At 34.5% G+C, this 13,019-nt stretch overlaps 1 protein-coding gene across 1 annotated transcript; it reads left to right on the forward strand.

Annotated features, from left to right (window-relative positions):
- Positions 1-127: 127 nt before the first annotated feature.
- Positions 128-12,325, forward strand: LOC137409355 (uncharacterized). The gene is made up of 4 exons (XM_068095557.1): positions 128-164; positions 10,203-10,490; positions 11,610-11,728; positions 12,073-12,325. Exons 2-4 carry the CDS (start codon positions 10,211-10,213, stop codon positions 12,223-12,225), a joined length of 552 nt encoding a protein of 183 aa, XP_067951658.1. The 5' UTR covers positions 128-164; positions 10,203-10,210; the 3' UTR covers positions 12,226-12,325.
- The last annotated feature ends 694 nt before the right edge of the window (positions 12,326-13,019 follow it).

Here is a 13,019-nt window from a genome sequence, read left to right on the forward strand (position 1 = left end):
ATATATCGTTTCCGGTGATGGCTAGACCGACACCATCGTCACACAACTAAGGTGTCGTATTTACTAAGGGCGATATTTCGAGCTATAGAATCTTTTTGTGATAGCAATTCATATTTGAACATTTTTGTGCAAAAGAACACGGCAACCAGTTGAAAGAATAAAAAGTATGTTTTGTTTGATTTATCGTAAACAGTTATATATCAAAACAAAGGACGGCTTAAGAAAAGAGGACTTCATGGTTGACGTCAGCACAGTGTCAGCAATGCTCACACTGGTTTACCAATACTCTTTAAATACCGGAAGTTTACCTTCTGCATGGAAATTAGCCAATGTCACACCAGTTTATAAAAAAGGCGATAAGACTCTCGCCGGAAATTATCGCCCTGTCTCACTAACATCAATAGCGTGCAAGATGCTTGAACACATCATTTTGAGCTATATCAATAAGAGCCTAAATCTTTCCTCGCATCAGCACGGCTTTAGGCATGGACTGTCGTGTACCACTCAACTGGTCACTGTTGTCCATGATCTTATGGATGCAAATAATGAAAATCAGCAAATACACGCTGCAGTTCTTGACTTTTCGAAGGCCTTTGATAAGGTATCACATTCTCTGCTTATAGTTAAACTTTTAGGTGCTGGGGTCCATCATTCGATTGTTTATTGGATTCAAAATTTTTTAAGCAACCGATTTCAAAAAGTTATTATAAACGGTCATGCATCAGCACCCTTAAAAGTCCACTCTGGAGTGCCGCAGGGCTCCGTTTTGGGGCCCACACTCTTTTTAATATATATTGACAATGTCGGATCAGTTTTAAAACACTCCACCATCAGACTGTTTGCTGATGACGCTCTTCTGTACAGTCGAATTGATAATCACCATGATTGCATAAATTTTCAGTCTGACCTCACTGCCTTGGAAAATTGGGCCTCTGAGTCCAAAATGATTTTTAATGTAACAAAGTGTCAAATTGTAAATTTTAATTTCACGTCAGACTCTGGCGTTCCAGCTGAGTACAACCTTTATAATACCAATCTGGAAGTTGTGGATAGCTTTAAATATTTGGGCGTGATTATTACAAATACATTGAGCTGGGACCACCATATAACATCGATTTGTACCAAAGCATTACAAACCTTGGGAATGATAAAACGGGTTCTTTTTAATGCTCCTAATAAAGTAAAGAAAATCGCATATTTGACTTTATGTAGACCCGCCTTGGAGTACGCTTGTGAGGTCTGGGACCCTTTTTTAGTCAAACACATATCTCAAATTGAATTTATACAAAGAAGAGCCGTGAGATTTATATGTAATTTGAAAGGAGTTGCTAGTGTAACGGAAGCTCGAGAGAATATCCAGTTGGAAGTTTTAGAGATCAGAAGAAAACGAGCAAGACTCAACCTTTTAATAAACATTTTATCTAATAGCACACACTCAGCGCTAATTGAAAGTTTTAATTTTTTAATGTCCCAACCACACCAGTATGACACCAGATCATCTCGGTCTAACGCTCCAAAGGCAATCGCCTGCAACACAAACACATATTTTAACAGCTTCATTCCACGAACTTCTCGGGATATTAGATTGGGAGATCATTAGAACAGGAAAGTTTTATTAATTGATGTTTTAAATTCACTTGTTCAAATAGATAAATTTTTATTCTTATACAATCTATGCAAACGGTCTCCACTTCCTCCTTTTGAGGTCTCGAGACTCTTTTTAATCAGAATCAGAATCAGAAAAAGGATGCAATCAACATACGACCTGTGGCACATGTTCTATTGATGACTTTCAAAAGTTGCGCATTAAAAATTCCTTGCTAATATGTTTTATTGTGTATAAGTCGTTTATATAGTCTACGTTTTATATGTAAACTGAAAGGAAGAAATAACATCACCAAAGCTTTAGATACTTTAAATATGCAAACACTATGTGAAAGACGGAAGGTCAGTAGACAAAATCTGCTAATGCGACTCCTCTCCTCTGACCAGAATCACAACTCATTAATTACCTCCTATGATGAATTAATGCAGGACCGAGTTAGTACGACTGTCACACGAGCTGTTGGAAGAGGCGATCTTCCTACTATATATGCAAGAACGTCTGTTTATCACAACAGCTTTTTACCAAAGACTGTTCGTGAATTTAAAAACTGTACATCACATCAACAATAAACAATTATTTGCTAATATGGCAATAAATTACAATATTATCTAGTGTTAACAACTGCTCAACATATGAGGCGTGCCGCTTGCCGCAACCGACTCTAGTACGTTCTATGAAGAAGATGTAAGATGTAAGTCGCTGTTGTATTAATGTTTTTTTTCTCTCGAATGATTGGAGATAATCGTGCCATAACTCGATCATAAAAAAATTATAGCAGGCTTTTTATTATTAAATATTAATACTTAATATTAATATAACTAGTTTAATGAAACCACATAGTCAGTACACATTTTTTGCTAAATAAAAGTGTTAGCCGGCAATACCTTCCTTAATTATAATTTCTTCCATTGGTTTATACCTGATTAGCTGTGTAAAATTTCATATAGTAATCTGTTACTACAGGTAGCCGATCTAGGTATTACTTTCAAATCTCTTCCTTTTGATGAATGTAACTTCAATGAAATGATTATAGCTTGGTAGCGTAATTCAACTTATATATTGAAATTGATACCACATTTTAGCAGTTTCTTTGATAAAAATTGCTCGGATTAAGTCATCCACATTACTAATAAAAATGCTTTTTACTATATTTTATTGATAACCCTTCAGTCCTCACGTCATATACACTGGGAAGTAGTTTGTTTTTGTTTACAGTAGTTATTAGCTTACTATTCAAGAACAAAATTGCATAAAAGCAAATAACAAGACGCTTTTTTTTAGAAAGGTAGCCTGTAATTGAGCAGATCTTGGATTGTGAGCTCATAAGTTACGATTGAAAAGACTAATGTATAAAGCAAGTATACACAAATAAACATAGTTAGTTCAAGTTACTAAAGCTAGAACTGGTCAGCTTGACTGGTTCCTAAATAGACATATCTCGGCGCATGACTTTGTTGATGGTTGTTTCTTTTTCATTTACACAGCAATTTGCAATATCAGTTTTCCTTCTCCAGACATCAAGTTATCTTCAACGCGATCTCATTTTATTGTTTTTTGTATTTGTCTGCAGTAGCTAGTTAATTATTTTTTATAACTCATCGACAAGAGTTTACCCATGATGCTGTTTGGTGAAACAAGCTTTTATACTTTTTAGTCATTGGAAGAATAGTGACTATGTTTTCTTTTAACAAAACACTGGATGTTACAAAAATGTTTCCGGGATTTTCTAAGATCGACTAATGGAATTATTGTACTTTAAAAAGTGTGCAGCAGTGTGACTAATGATTTAAGTTTTATCTTTTTCATTGATATCCTTTTATCGAAAAATATCTAAATGCACTTATATCACTGTGGTAAAAGGAAGCGTTTTTTCTAATTTTCTTTGCAGTTAGGTTGCCCAAGCGCTATTCTGGAATGTTGACGTTTCACTCGAGTTTTATTTCATTTTGTGTGACATGTATGATCACAAAACTCTAAAGCCGCTTTCTTTATGTAGCCCATTAGTGTGTGTGGTATTTGATATGATATGTACATCACGATATTTTTTATGATGTAGGGCTCAAACAATCAGCTCTACCAAATTGCTTTTTTTAATATGGTGCTAATCATTTTTATGATTTAAAATAATTAGTTATGGTGTCTCTTGCCAATGCAAACGCTTATTGATTCTCAGTTTGGGATGTGAAATGGGGTTTTTTCCCGGAGATCTCCAAATAAAAATTGGATTTTTAAAGATTCTCATGTATGTAGGGCCGATTGACCTTATTGTCTGGTCAATTGGTTTTGGCTTTGAAAAGATTTTTGTTATTAAAAATGGCGTTATACCTGGAAAGATTCGGGTCTTTCAAACTATTTGTTCTCACTCAATTTCTAGCACTTGAGGTTTTTGGAGATCAAGTCTGCTCAGTTTTTGATGCCATTGCGATACCTCGGTGCATTAGAATGTAAATGGAACATGATTTATTACATAAAGACATAAAACATTGCTTTTACATTGCTTTATTTGATACTTCGAAGTGTCAAGACCGCGTTAAACAAGGAACTGCTATTAGCCTGATACATTTATTAATTATTTTTATGGTGTTGCTTTCAAAGTTATAACGAAAAAAAGTGAAAAGCTCTGAAGTTGGACAACGAGAGAATTTATTGTTATTGATGTAAACGGTTCATTATTAATATGATTTTGTGCACACTTCTACTGATCACTTGCTATTATGGGTTCGTAAAGATCAAAGAACATCAAAGTAGTGGTCAAATGGAAGTGGCGTTCAATTAAAGGGTGGCACCCTATTTTTCAACCCTTCTTCCATAGTGGCGGTCAAATAAAGATGGCTTTCAAATAAAGGCGGCATTCAATTAGAGGTTTTATAGTTTATTTCACCCTAAACATATTCTTTCTATCTCTTTCCCTTTGCGTGTCTGTTTATCTATTAGTCTATTTCATATAATGTATGTTTCTGTCCCGTATGTACTCAGCATAATTGCAGCACTTGTATTATTGGGCTAATTTCTATTGTGATAGATGTAAAAATAGTTACTTTAGTGAGAGGTGATGAAAAACTATGATGGCGGAGAGATAAACAATTATTTTGCTTATTTAAAGGTGACAATTTACCATTGCATATTTAAAAAATTTCTTACAGATAAGAACAAAGACATCAATCAGTAATAATCCATGTTAATACAATAGCGTGTGCCATTAGCTGTGTGTCATACTCTTCAGCCACTATTGCAGTTTGAAATAAAAAATGTTATTAACGGGATTGGAACTTTCGACATTTACTTTAACAAAGCAACGCTCCACCACCATTCGACGACACCCTGGTATCACAGAATAACTGTATGTCAATAGTTAGTAGTAATGGCGAATGACTACCAAAAGTGAATAGCAGTGAACTTATAAAAATGTAATGATGTAACACGCAATCAGTTTTTTAAAAATAAATTACTAAGAGGGAAAAGTAATTAATAGAAATGACAAATACTACGAAGATTTATTAGTCACAAATGTATTGGCCAATTTATACCACAAGTAAAGAAATTTGTGAATAACGAAGCACTAAATTTTAATTTTTTGTATAAAATGTTTCAACTTTGGAAGAACGATGTATTTGCAAAGAAAATATTTTTGCAGTGTCTAACAAACAAACTTTTGAAAGCAGTTCGCTTAGGAATTAGCAGCCCTGGTAAATCAATTGAATTCATTTTAAAATCAAGCAGAGCACTAAAATCTTTCTCTATTAAACACAAAACATAAAATTTTAATTTTCTGTTTAAACCAGTAAAAAAACTGACTATGCAAAAATAATTTGTAAAAGAACAGAAATGTAGCCAATAAATTTCACAAATATTGGAGAATACCTTGTAATTAATAAAGGGCTCCGAATAGCAATATTTGCCATTCAAATTCATTAGTAAGCAGAGTTGTAAGAATTAAAAATGACAGCTCATGGAAATTTTTTTTATTGATGCCATCTATTTTAATTTAATTGTTATTTTATTACAGAATTCTTTAAACCTTTGTCTTTGAAACATTCACCTAAGGTTTTGGTAGCTATACGCCAAGAATTCTGCACAGTCATTTAGAAGTCTATATGGCATACATATAGATTGTGTGAATACATGTAAATGTTGCATTATATACAGTCAAACATGGATAACTCGTCCACGGATAGCTCGAACACATGGTTAATTCGAACATTTCCTTTGGTCCGTTCCCACGTAATGATAAATTGCTATAGATAACTCGAACTCAACACTGTTAATTCGAACTGTTTTTTTGCCCAACAGCTACCGAAACGGTTGTTTTTGCTTTAGAAAATCACTTTATTCAAAGCCATAGAGGTAAACTTCATCTTTTCGTAATTCATAAGCGTCGTTATTACCACCATCGGCAAAATATTTTTGTCAACGACTTTTCTAAAAGTTTGGTGAAATTTGATTTATACTGCGATACGATGAATAGCACGGGCTAGCCGGGTCACGCGCGCAAGAATTTTCGCCACGCACATACAAAACAAAAATCGCATGTTGTTTTTGTTTTGTATGTGCATGGCGAAAATCCTTGAGTGCGTGGCGTAACCCAGCTAGCCCGTGATGAATAGTTTTCCGACGTTGATTCCGTGTTGAATCAACGTCGAAATGTTGAATGTTTAAATCGTCTTAAAAATTCTTGTAATTAAACGTATACGTTGTCTGAGCTACAAAAAAACTATTCATCGTTTGACCTAAACACAGAATACGTGTGTACATTCAATAAGTATCTATTAAAAAAGCGTGAGTGATATAGAATGTACCGTAAAACCTCGTAAAACTTCTAATTGAACTGCCTCGGAGTGTTGCTCTTAACGAATCCCAGGTGAAGTAAGGTAATCTGCATAAACTTTAAGAAAAAACGGCAAAATTGATCGTGGGTAAAACCCCAAAAGAAAAAAATGTCTTTTCTTTTGAGCATTTCAACAACGATCAAGTTTTGCCAATGTCAATCTGAAAAACGTCCTGGCAATAACATCACCTCAAACAACAAACCAATCTCAAGTGATAGAAAAATCTCTATACTTTTTCATGAAAACGTTTTAAACTTTACATTAGAAGCATTTAATTTGAAACAAGCCATTTGTGCTTTTGATTTATATTATAGTTTGTATATGTACATGTATCTACTAATAAATAAGTAAATATATGGACTTGTGACAGTGCTCTGATAACTTGAATGCTCTGATAGTTCGAACACTTTTGCTCGGTCCCTTGAAGTTCGAGTTATCCATGTTTGACTGTATATGGCATATATATCATGATATATATGCCATGTAATATACTGTATAGGTATAATACTAGCTGTGCCTCCCGACGTTGCCCGGGTATTAAAAATCAACTTATAAACAATGAGAAGTGATGAGAATTGCCTGCCACTTGCTATTAGCCAGGCACATTGCCAATGGAAAATTTCCGTAAGCTTACTAATAATAGCTAGGGCTTCTAAGGACGGTACGCCATAACTTTGGGTCATGGTATTTGTTCCCATATAGCGACATATATGGCCTAGCGAGTTTATCAGTCTCTGTGGCCGAATCGGTACGGCGTTGAACTAGCGAACGGGAGGGACTATCAAATCTCCTTCGGTACGGATTCCTTATTCGAAGATTTTAATAGCTATAGCCAGAATTCAGACAGACATACGGACATACTTTGAGAAATATATATATATATAGATAGGCCTATACCAATTTATATATACATACATGTAGATATGTATATATATATAGATATACAATGTATATATAGCTATATTCCTCAAAGTATGTCGTCTGTATGCACTCTGGTTATAACTATTAAAATTTTGGAATACAGAATCCGTATCGCAGAAGATTTCATCTTGGACACCACTGTTTGTTAGTCTGACACCCTACCCAATAGGCCACAGAGATTGATAGACTAGCTACGCCATATATGTCGCTATATTGAAGCAAATACCCAACGGCTTTGCGTACTATGCAGGGTCATAGCAAAACGTCATGAGAAGCTGTTGGCTCTCATTATTAAGCGTTCTAAAATTTTCCATTGGCCATGTGCCAGGCTAATAGCAAGTGGCAGGCAACTCTCATTACTTCTCATTGTTTATAAGCTGATTTTTATTACCTGGGCAATACGGGGTAGCACAGCTAGTCTATATATATTTCTCAAGGTATGTGTGTGGATATGTGAGTATGTGTGTCCCTCCAGCTATAGCTAATAAAATCTTGATTCAAAATTTCTCATTCTGATGGATTTGAACTCACGACGAATGCATCGACATGTTCTACTACTGAGCTACAATAGTATAGTGATAAGATATGTTTTCATATACCGCATACACCATGCGCGTGCTAATTATTTTAGCCTTACGTCAACGAGTTACGATTTTTCTATTCTAAAATATTTTGGAACCCAAGTATATGCAACGCAATGCTTATTCGTCTTTTTTCGTTAGGGCTAATTTATTCGGCCCCATGATATCGACAATAATTTATCTCAAACTTAAAATTGGGCGATTTGTGTACTGATTATATACAGTAGAACCTCGGCTTTTGGACGCTTCGGTTTTCGACCAACTCGGTTATCAACCAAAGATTTTGAGATTTCTTCATTTCGGATCTCGAACATAAATTTCGAGAGCATGCGCATTGAAATTGGAATAACTCTGGAAATAGCATGCAAACATTCGTTAACAAACGTAGAAGCAATTTACGCTTCATAAATTCGTTACAAAAAGGGAGGAATCTCTGGGACAAAGAGATTTACTGAATAGATTTGCTAGAGAGATAACCCCTCCAGTTGAGTTACCCTAAATCGTTTTGGAAGAGGATTCTCCTTCAAAGATGCGAAGTAAACGTGCCATTACTGTTTATACTTTCCTTTTACTATGATTTTTGGTGTAACTGATCTGTTGCATTTTTTTGCTGTTTCGTTATCAATTTCTGTGATTGTATCTTAACCTTTAAATTTTTGGATGTTTTAAGAGCAAAACATACGGAATGTGTACTTTTGTTTTCTTTTTCCATCATCATAAATAGCAAACCTTTTATTAAAGTTAAACACGATCTATATCTACCCATTTTTATTTATTGTATGCAGTACAGTTTATGGTGTAAAATGTAAAATACTTTACCAAAGTTGTTTTCTCACCTTGGAATTGATTAAAATTTACTTACATTCATTCTAATTGGAAAAATTGTTTTGGATCTCGAACTTGGTTTTCGAACCAAGGTTCCGCTGTACGTTATTAAAAGATATATGTCGTTGAAAGTTATAAAATTTTTAATTTACAGTGGCTTGAAAACCTTTACAATTGTTTTATTTATTTTTAATTTTGTTGTCTCTCACAAAACTTTTTTCTCATGATATGAAGTTTAAAAATGACAGTTGTTTAACAAAGTTTGAAAACCTTTACAGTTGTTTTTATTTTTTCTTTTAATTTATTTCAACTACACAAAACACTGCTCTCATGATATGTAGTTTGAAAGTTAGAATGGCAAATGTTGTTAGATGTTAAATACAAATAAATTTATGTGCAAAGACTTTTTTATTACCCGGGCAACGCTGGGTTGTAGAGCTAGTATATATATAAATCTCAGGGTTGGTCATTTGTCATCCGGATGACCAGTTATAGCGATAAAGCTTTAGGAATGAAAAGTTCACTTCGCACTGGTTTTGAATGCGTAACTTCCAGGTCTGCCAGCAGATGTTCTATCCATTAGGCCAAGCGGCTACAGTGCTATACCACGAAATAATTGTGATCATACGAAGTACATCAGTTAAAATACGCATGCTTGAAGCTCTTTGGTATATACTTATAACGACCTCAGACATGGCTTTTATTATAGTAAAGATTTAAACTAGCTCAAGTTACTAGCTTAAGTTGCTTAAATTCATTGGGTAATTATTTTATAACTCTTGCAATGCAGGGCATTCAACTAATATATACATATATGTATATATATACACACATATATATTGAACTAGCGGTAACCCCTGCGATCCCCAAGATTCTTTCATGTTGAATCAGATAACCGACAGGTGGGTGTTTAAGGGGCTGGTTCTCAAGAACCAGACAGAGTTTTGAAACCAAATATTTCAGCTGCTTGTTGGAAGACACGGTGCAGATGCGTATGAGGTTTTATGAAATCGGGCAAAAATGCGTAATTGCATTGCGTTTATAGCTTTATGCAGACTAGCAAACACACCCACACAATGACAAAGGGGTGTTAGTAATAAAGATGTGTGTTATCATCAGCTTTCCATGTGAAAATTTTATATAAAATATGCAAGGGGTATGCTTTGTCTGAAAGCAAATCTTGAAAGGATCTTATAAACTTTATCGATGGACTGGATAGACATGTGAGAGTGTTTGTTTTATTTATAATAGATCTCAACTCTGATGATAACCGTTTTTCTTACCTTTTCAACACTAGACCATCAAGTATCATTCATCTTCTTGTTTCTGCTTTGTTACTTCTTGTTAATTTGTACAGTCATCAAATATGTGTAAAGCATCATAAGGTTCAGAATACATATTTGAACATTGAAGTTTAGATAATATTTAATTCATTTCTTACAGACAAAGGCATGTTTCAAGTCAGCTCTATTGTGCAACATCTTCAGCACGCCGTGCCTGGTCGTGGGCTGCCAGTGCTTTATAGCAGAATGATAGCATACGATCAGTGGCCATTTAAAAAGCACCGTAGGATTGGGCGTCGACCTAATTACTATAAAGGTCAAGGAGGAAAGAAATCACGTATACCATATGATAAGCGATACCCTCTCTCTGGGAAGGATATCAATGACACCGTTGAAGGTCTAAAAAGGGGTGGAAACGCGGAAATGATGTCTATGATTGGAGAGGAGCGTAAGTTATTGTAGCAATATGTCTACCTATTTATATACATGTACTAAACGAATTGCTTGCAGTTTTTGCTTCTCATGGTTAGTGGTTGGAAGATGTCATTAAATGTTTATATACATAAATTCTCATTTTATTTAAACTGTTAAGATCTGTAGGTTCTTAGCACTTTGGCAGTAACCATTGCGTTGCCAGCAAAAAATAACACTTACACAAGAAAGCTCCCTAGTAAGATCTAGTGATTCTACCAACCAGCTGAAGCACATCCCTTGTCACAGTTATTGCTCGCTTCAATGCTTCAATGGTCATTAGCCTTAAACAGTCATCTAATTTGACTAGGAGTTCATGGAAACATGTCAGCTACTATCTCTCCGATTCTCATCTCGGAGCTTCTTGCTTTTAAAGTTTTAATAAGGGTATTGTTGAGCCAGATGAAACAATCTATTAACACTGTTAACACATCTATTAATGCTGTTAAGCAATCTTATGTAGAATCGCCAAATTTTAGATAATTTTGCGTACTAGTTTTATGGTAATGTGTTAGGATGTGGGTGCATAGGGTATTCATATCTCACAATGTCTCAAAAAGGAACTATAGTCATGACCTGTCACCTGACCTGTCACATGACCTTTCACATGACCTGTCATTTGATGACATATTTAAGAAATTTGTTTTGTTGTTTAGGTCAGCTGACCAATTGATTGGCGGCATTTAAACCTTACACATAGAACGATCATGGAAAAACTGATGGCAGAATTTCTCAGCTATCCTTTTGAATAAAGCTAAATCATTGCCGAGGCAGATAAAGGGCTCTACCTTCACTTGCATATCTTGTAATCATTGTAATAATAACACTCTTTCAATAAGTTTGTAGAATTGAAAAGTAAAATATTCTGATGATGAGAGATGGGAGTTTGTCATTCAAGGTCAAATTTCAACTATTTCCGCTACAAAGTTATCGGTCTGTACTTGCATGTATGTACAAAATATGTACAAATGAGTAGGAATCAGCTTATGTGGACGTAGTTAGTTTAATTATTTTCCGTGCTGTGCTATCATATCTGGTGCATTGAGATAGGCAATGGCTAATGTTGGAATGTCACTTTTCCACCTTCTCTATATAGGAAGCAAATCGAACCCAGCTGTAATAAAGTACTACGATTATGTAAAAGAGAGGGAGATGATTGAAACTGTTCCAGAGATGATTCCAGAATTCATCGTGCCATCACTTGCAAACTTCAAGGTTTGAAATTGTAAAACTGTCAGTTTTATTGCTTTTATTGCATGAAAATTCATTAATATAGAACTGAAGGCGTAATAAACACTAATAGTGACGCTTGAAGCAATAGTAGGGAGGCTGTTATTACGAAGTAGCGTTAAAATAATCCCCTAAGGCAATGAAGGTAGACAGTAATGTGAAGCTATTAATTATTTGCTGTTAGCTATCTGCGACGTTGCAATTACCTATCATGTGATGTTTAAATGCGCAAACGTGATGTTTCACAGTATAGACGAAGTACTTTAGTTGGGTAATCATATGATAATTATTACTTGTCATGGTAACAGATATTTGTTATTCCTTTACAGCTTAAGCCATACGTCTCCTATAGCGTCGATGAAAATGACTTGGATTTTGTTTCCCCTCATTCCGCAGAAGATCTTTATAAGGAAACCTATCACAAGAACGAATTAACAGTAAAAAATAAATTTAAGGATGCAGCAACAAAAAATAAAATGTAGTGCAGGCTGATGAATACACAATGTTGTAACTACTATTATTTTTAGTATTGTCAATTTTATCTAAATTACTTTGTATGCAATATAGCTTGGTGTGATAATATATACATGCATTTCTATTCTGATAGTATTTAATTGTTACTGAAAATAGGATGGAGCTGATACAGCAAAGACTAACTTAAATATATTGGCATCCGTGATCTTTGCCACAGTTCTTGACAATTGTACCTTATGTGAAGCACACAATGGATTTGTGATTTGGCATATCCATCTGCAAAAATATTGCATCTAAACCGTAATTACATTAAGCCATTATTGTCCAGCCTAGTAGACATTACTTGCAGGCTAAAAGCTAAAATAAGTGCTTACCACTATTATTAGACATAAAAAAGGTTTGTTTATATAATAAAAGTGAGCATGAGATGCTTAAGAGAAAATCTCTCCCTTTCACCATGCACGATACTAGACTGAAAAAAACTACTTGTTAAATTCATCAAACATGAAGTCATGGTAAAAAATAAAACTTGGGTTTCATTTTATGTTACCACCATTATACCTCATTTTTCAGTAAGTGATAGTTTCACTGAAAGTGTGTTGCAACACAGCGGGTTAATTGGATGATCAAAAAGGTTCACCATTTGTTACATATTTTAAGCAATGATCGTTACTTGAAATCTAAGTCATGTGCTAAGTAATGGTCAATATCTTATTAAGCGTGTGTCAATTTATTCGTCAAAAGAATTTAAGTATTCAACTACAATAAAAATAATCTCAGAAAGAAATAGTCATTGCTAGCA

The sequence above is a fragment of the Watersipora subatra genome, chromosome 1 (genome assembly GCF_963576615.1).
Source record: "Watersipora subatra chromosome 1, tzWatSuba1.1, whole genome shotgun sequence".
Taxonomy (NCBI): Eukaryota; Metazoa; Bryozoa; class Gymnolaemata; order Cheilostomatida; family Watersiporidae; genus Watersipora; species Watersipora subatra.

Excerpts from the sequence above, each read along its gene's own strand:
- LOC137409355 (XM_068095557.1), top strand. The coding sequence starts at position 10,211 with ATGTTTCAAGTCAGCTCTATTGTGCAACATCTTCAGCACGCCGTGCCT. Across the intron at positions 10,491-11,609 it reads GTCTATGATTGGAGAGGAGC|GAAGCAAATCGAACCCAGCT; the intron begins GTAAGTTATTGT and ends TTCTCTATATAG. Across the intron at positions 11,729-12,072 it reads CATCACTTGCAAACTTCAAG|CTTAAGCCATACGTCTCCTA; the intron begins GTTTGAAATTGT and ends ATTCCTTTACAG.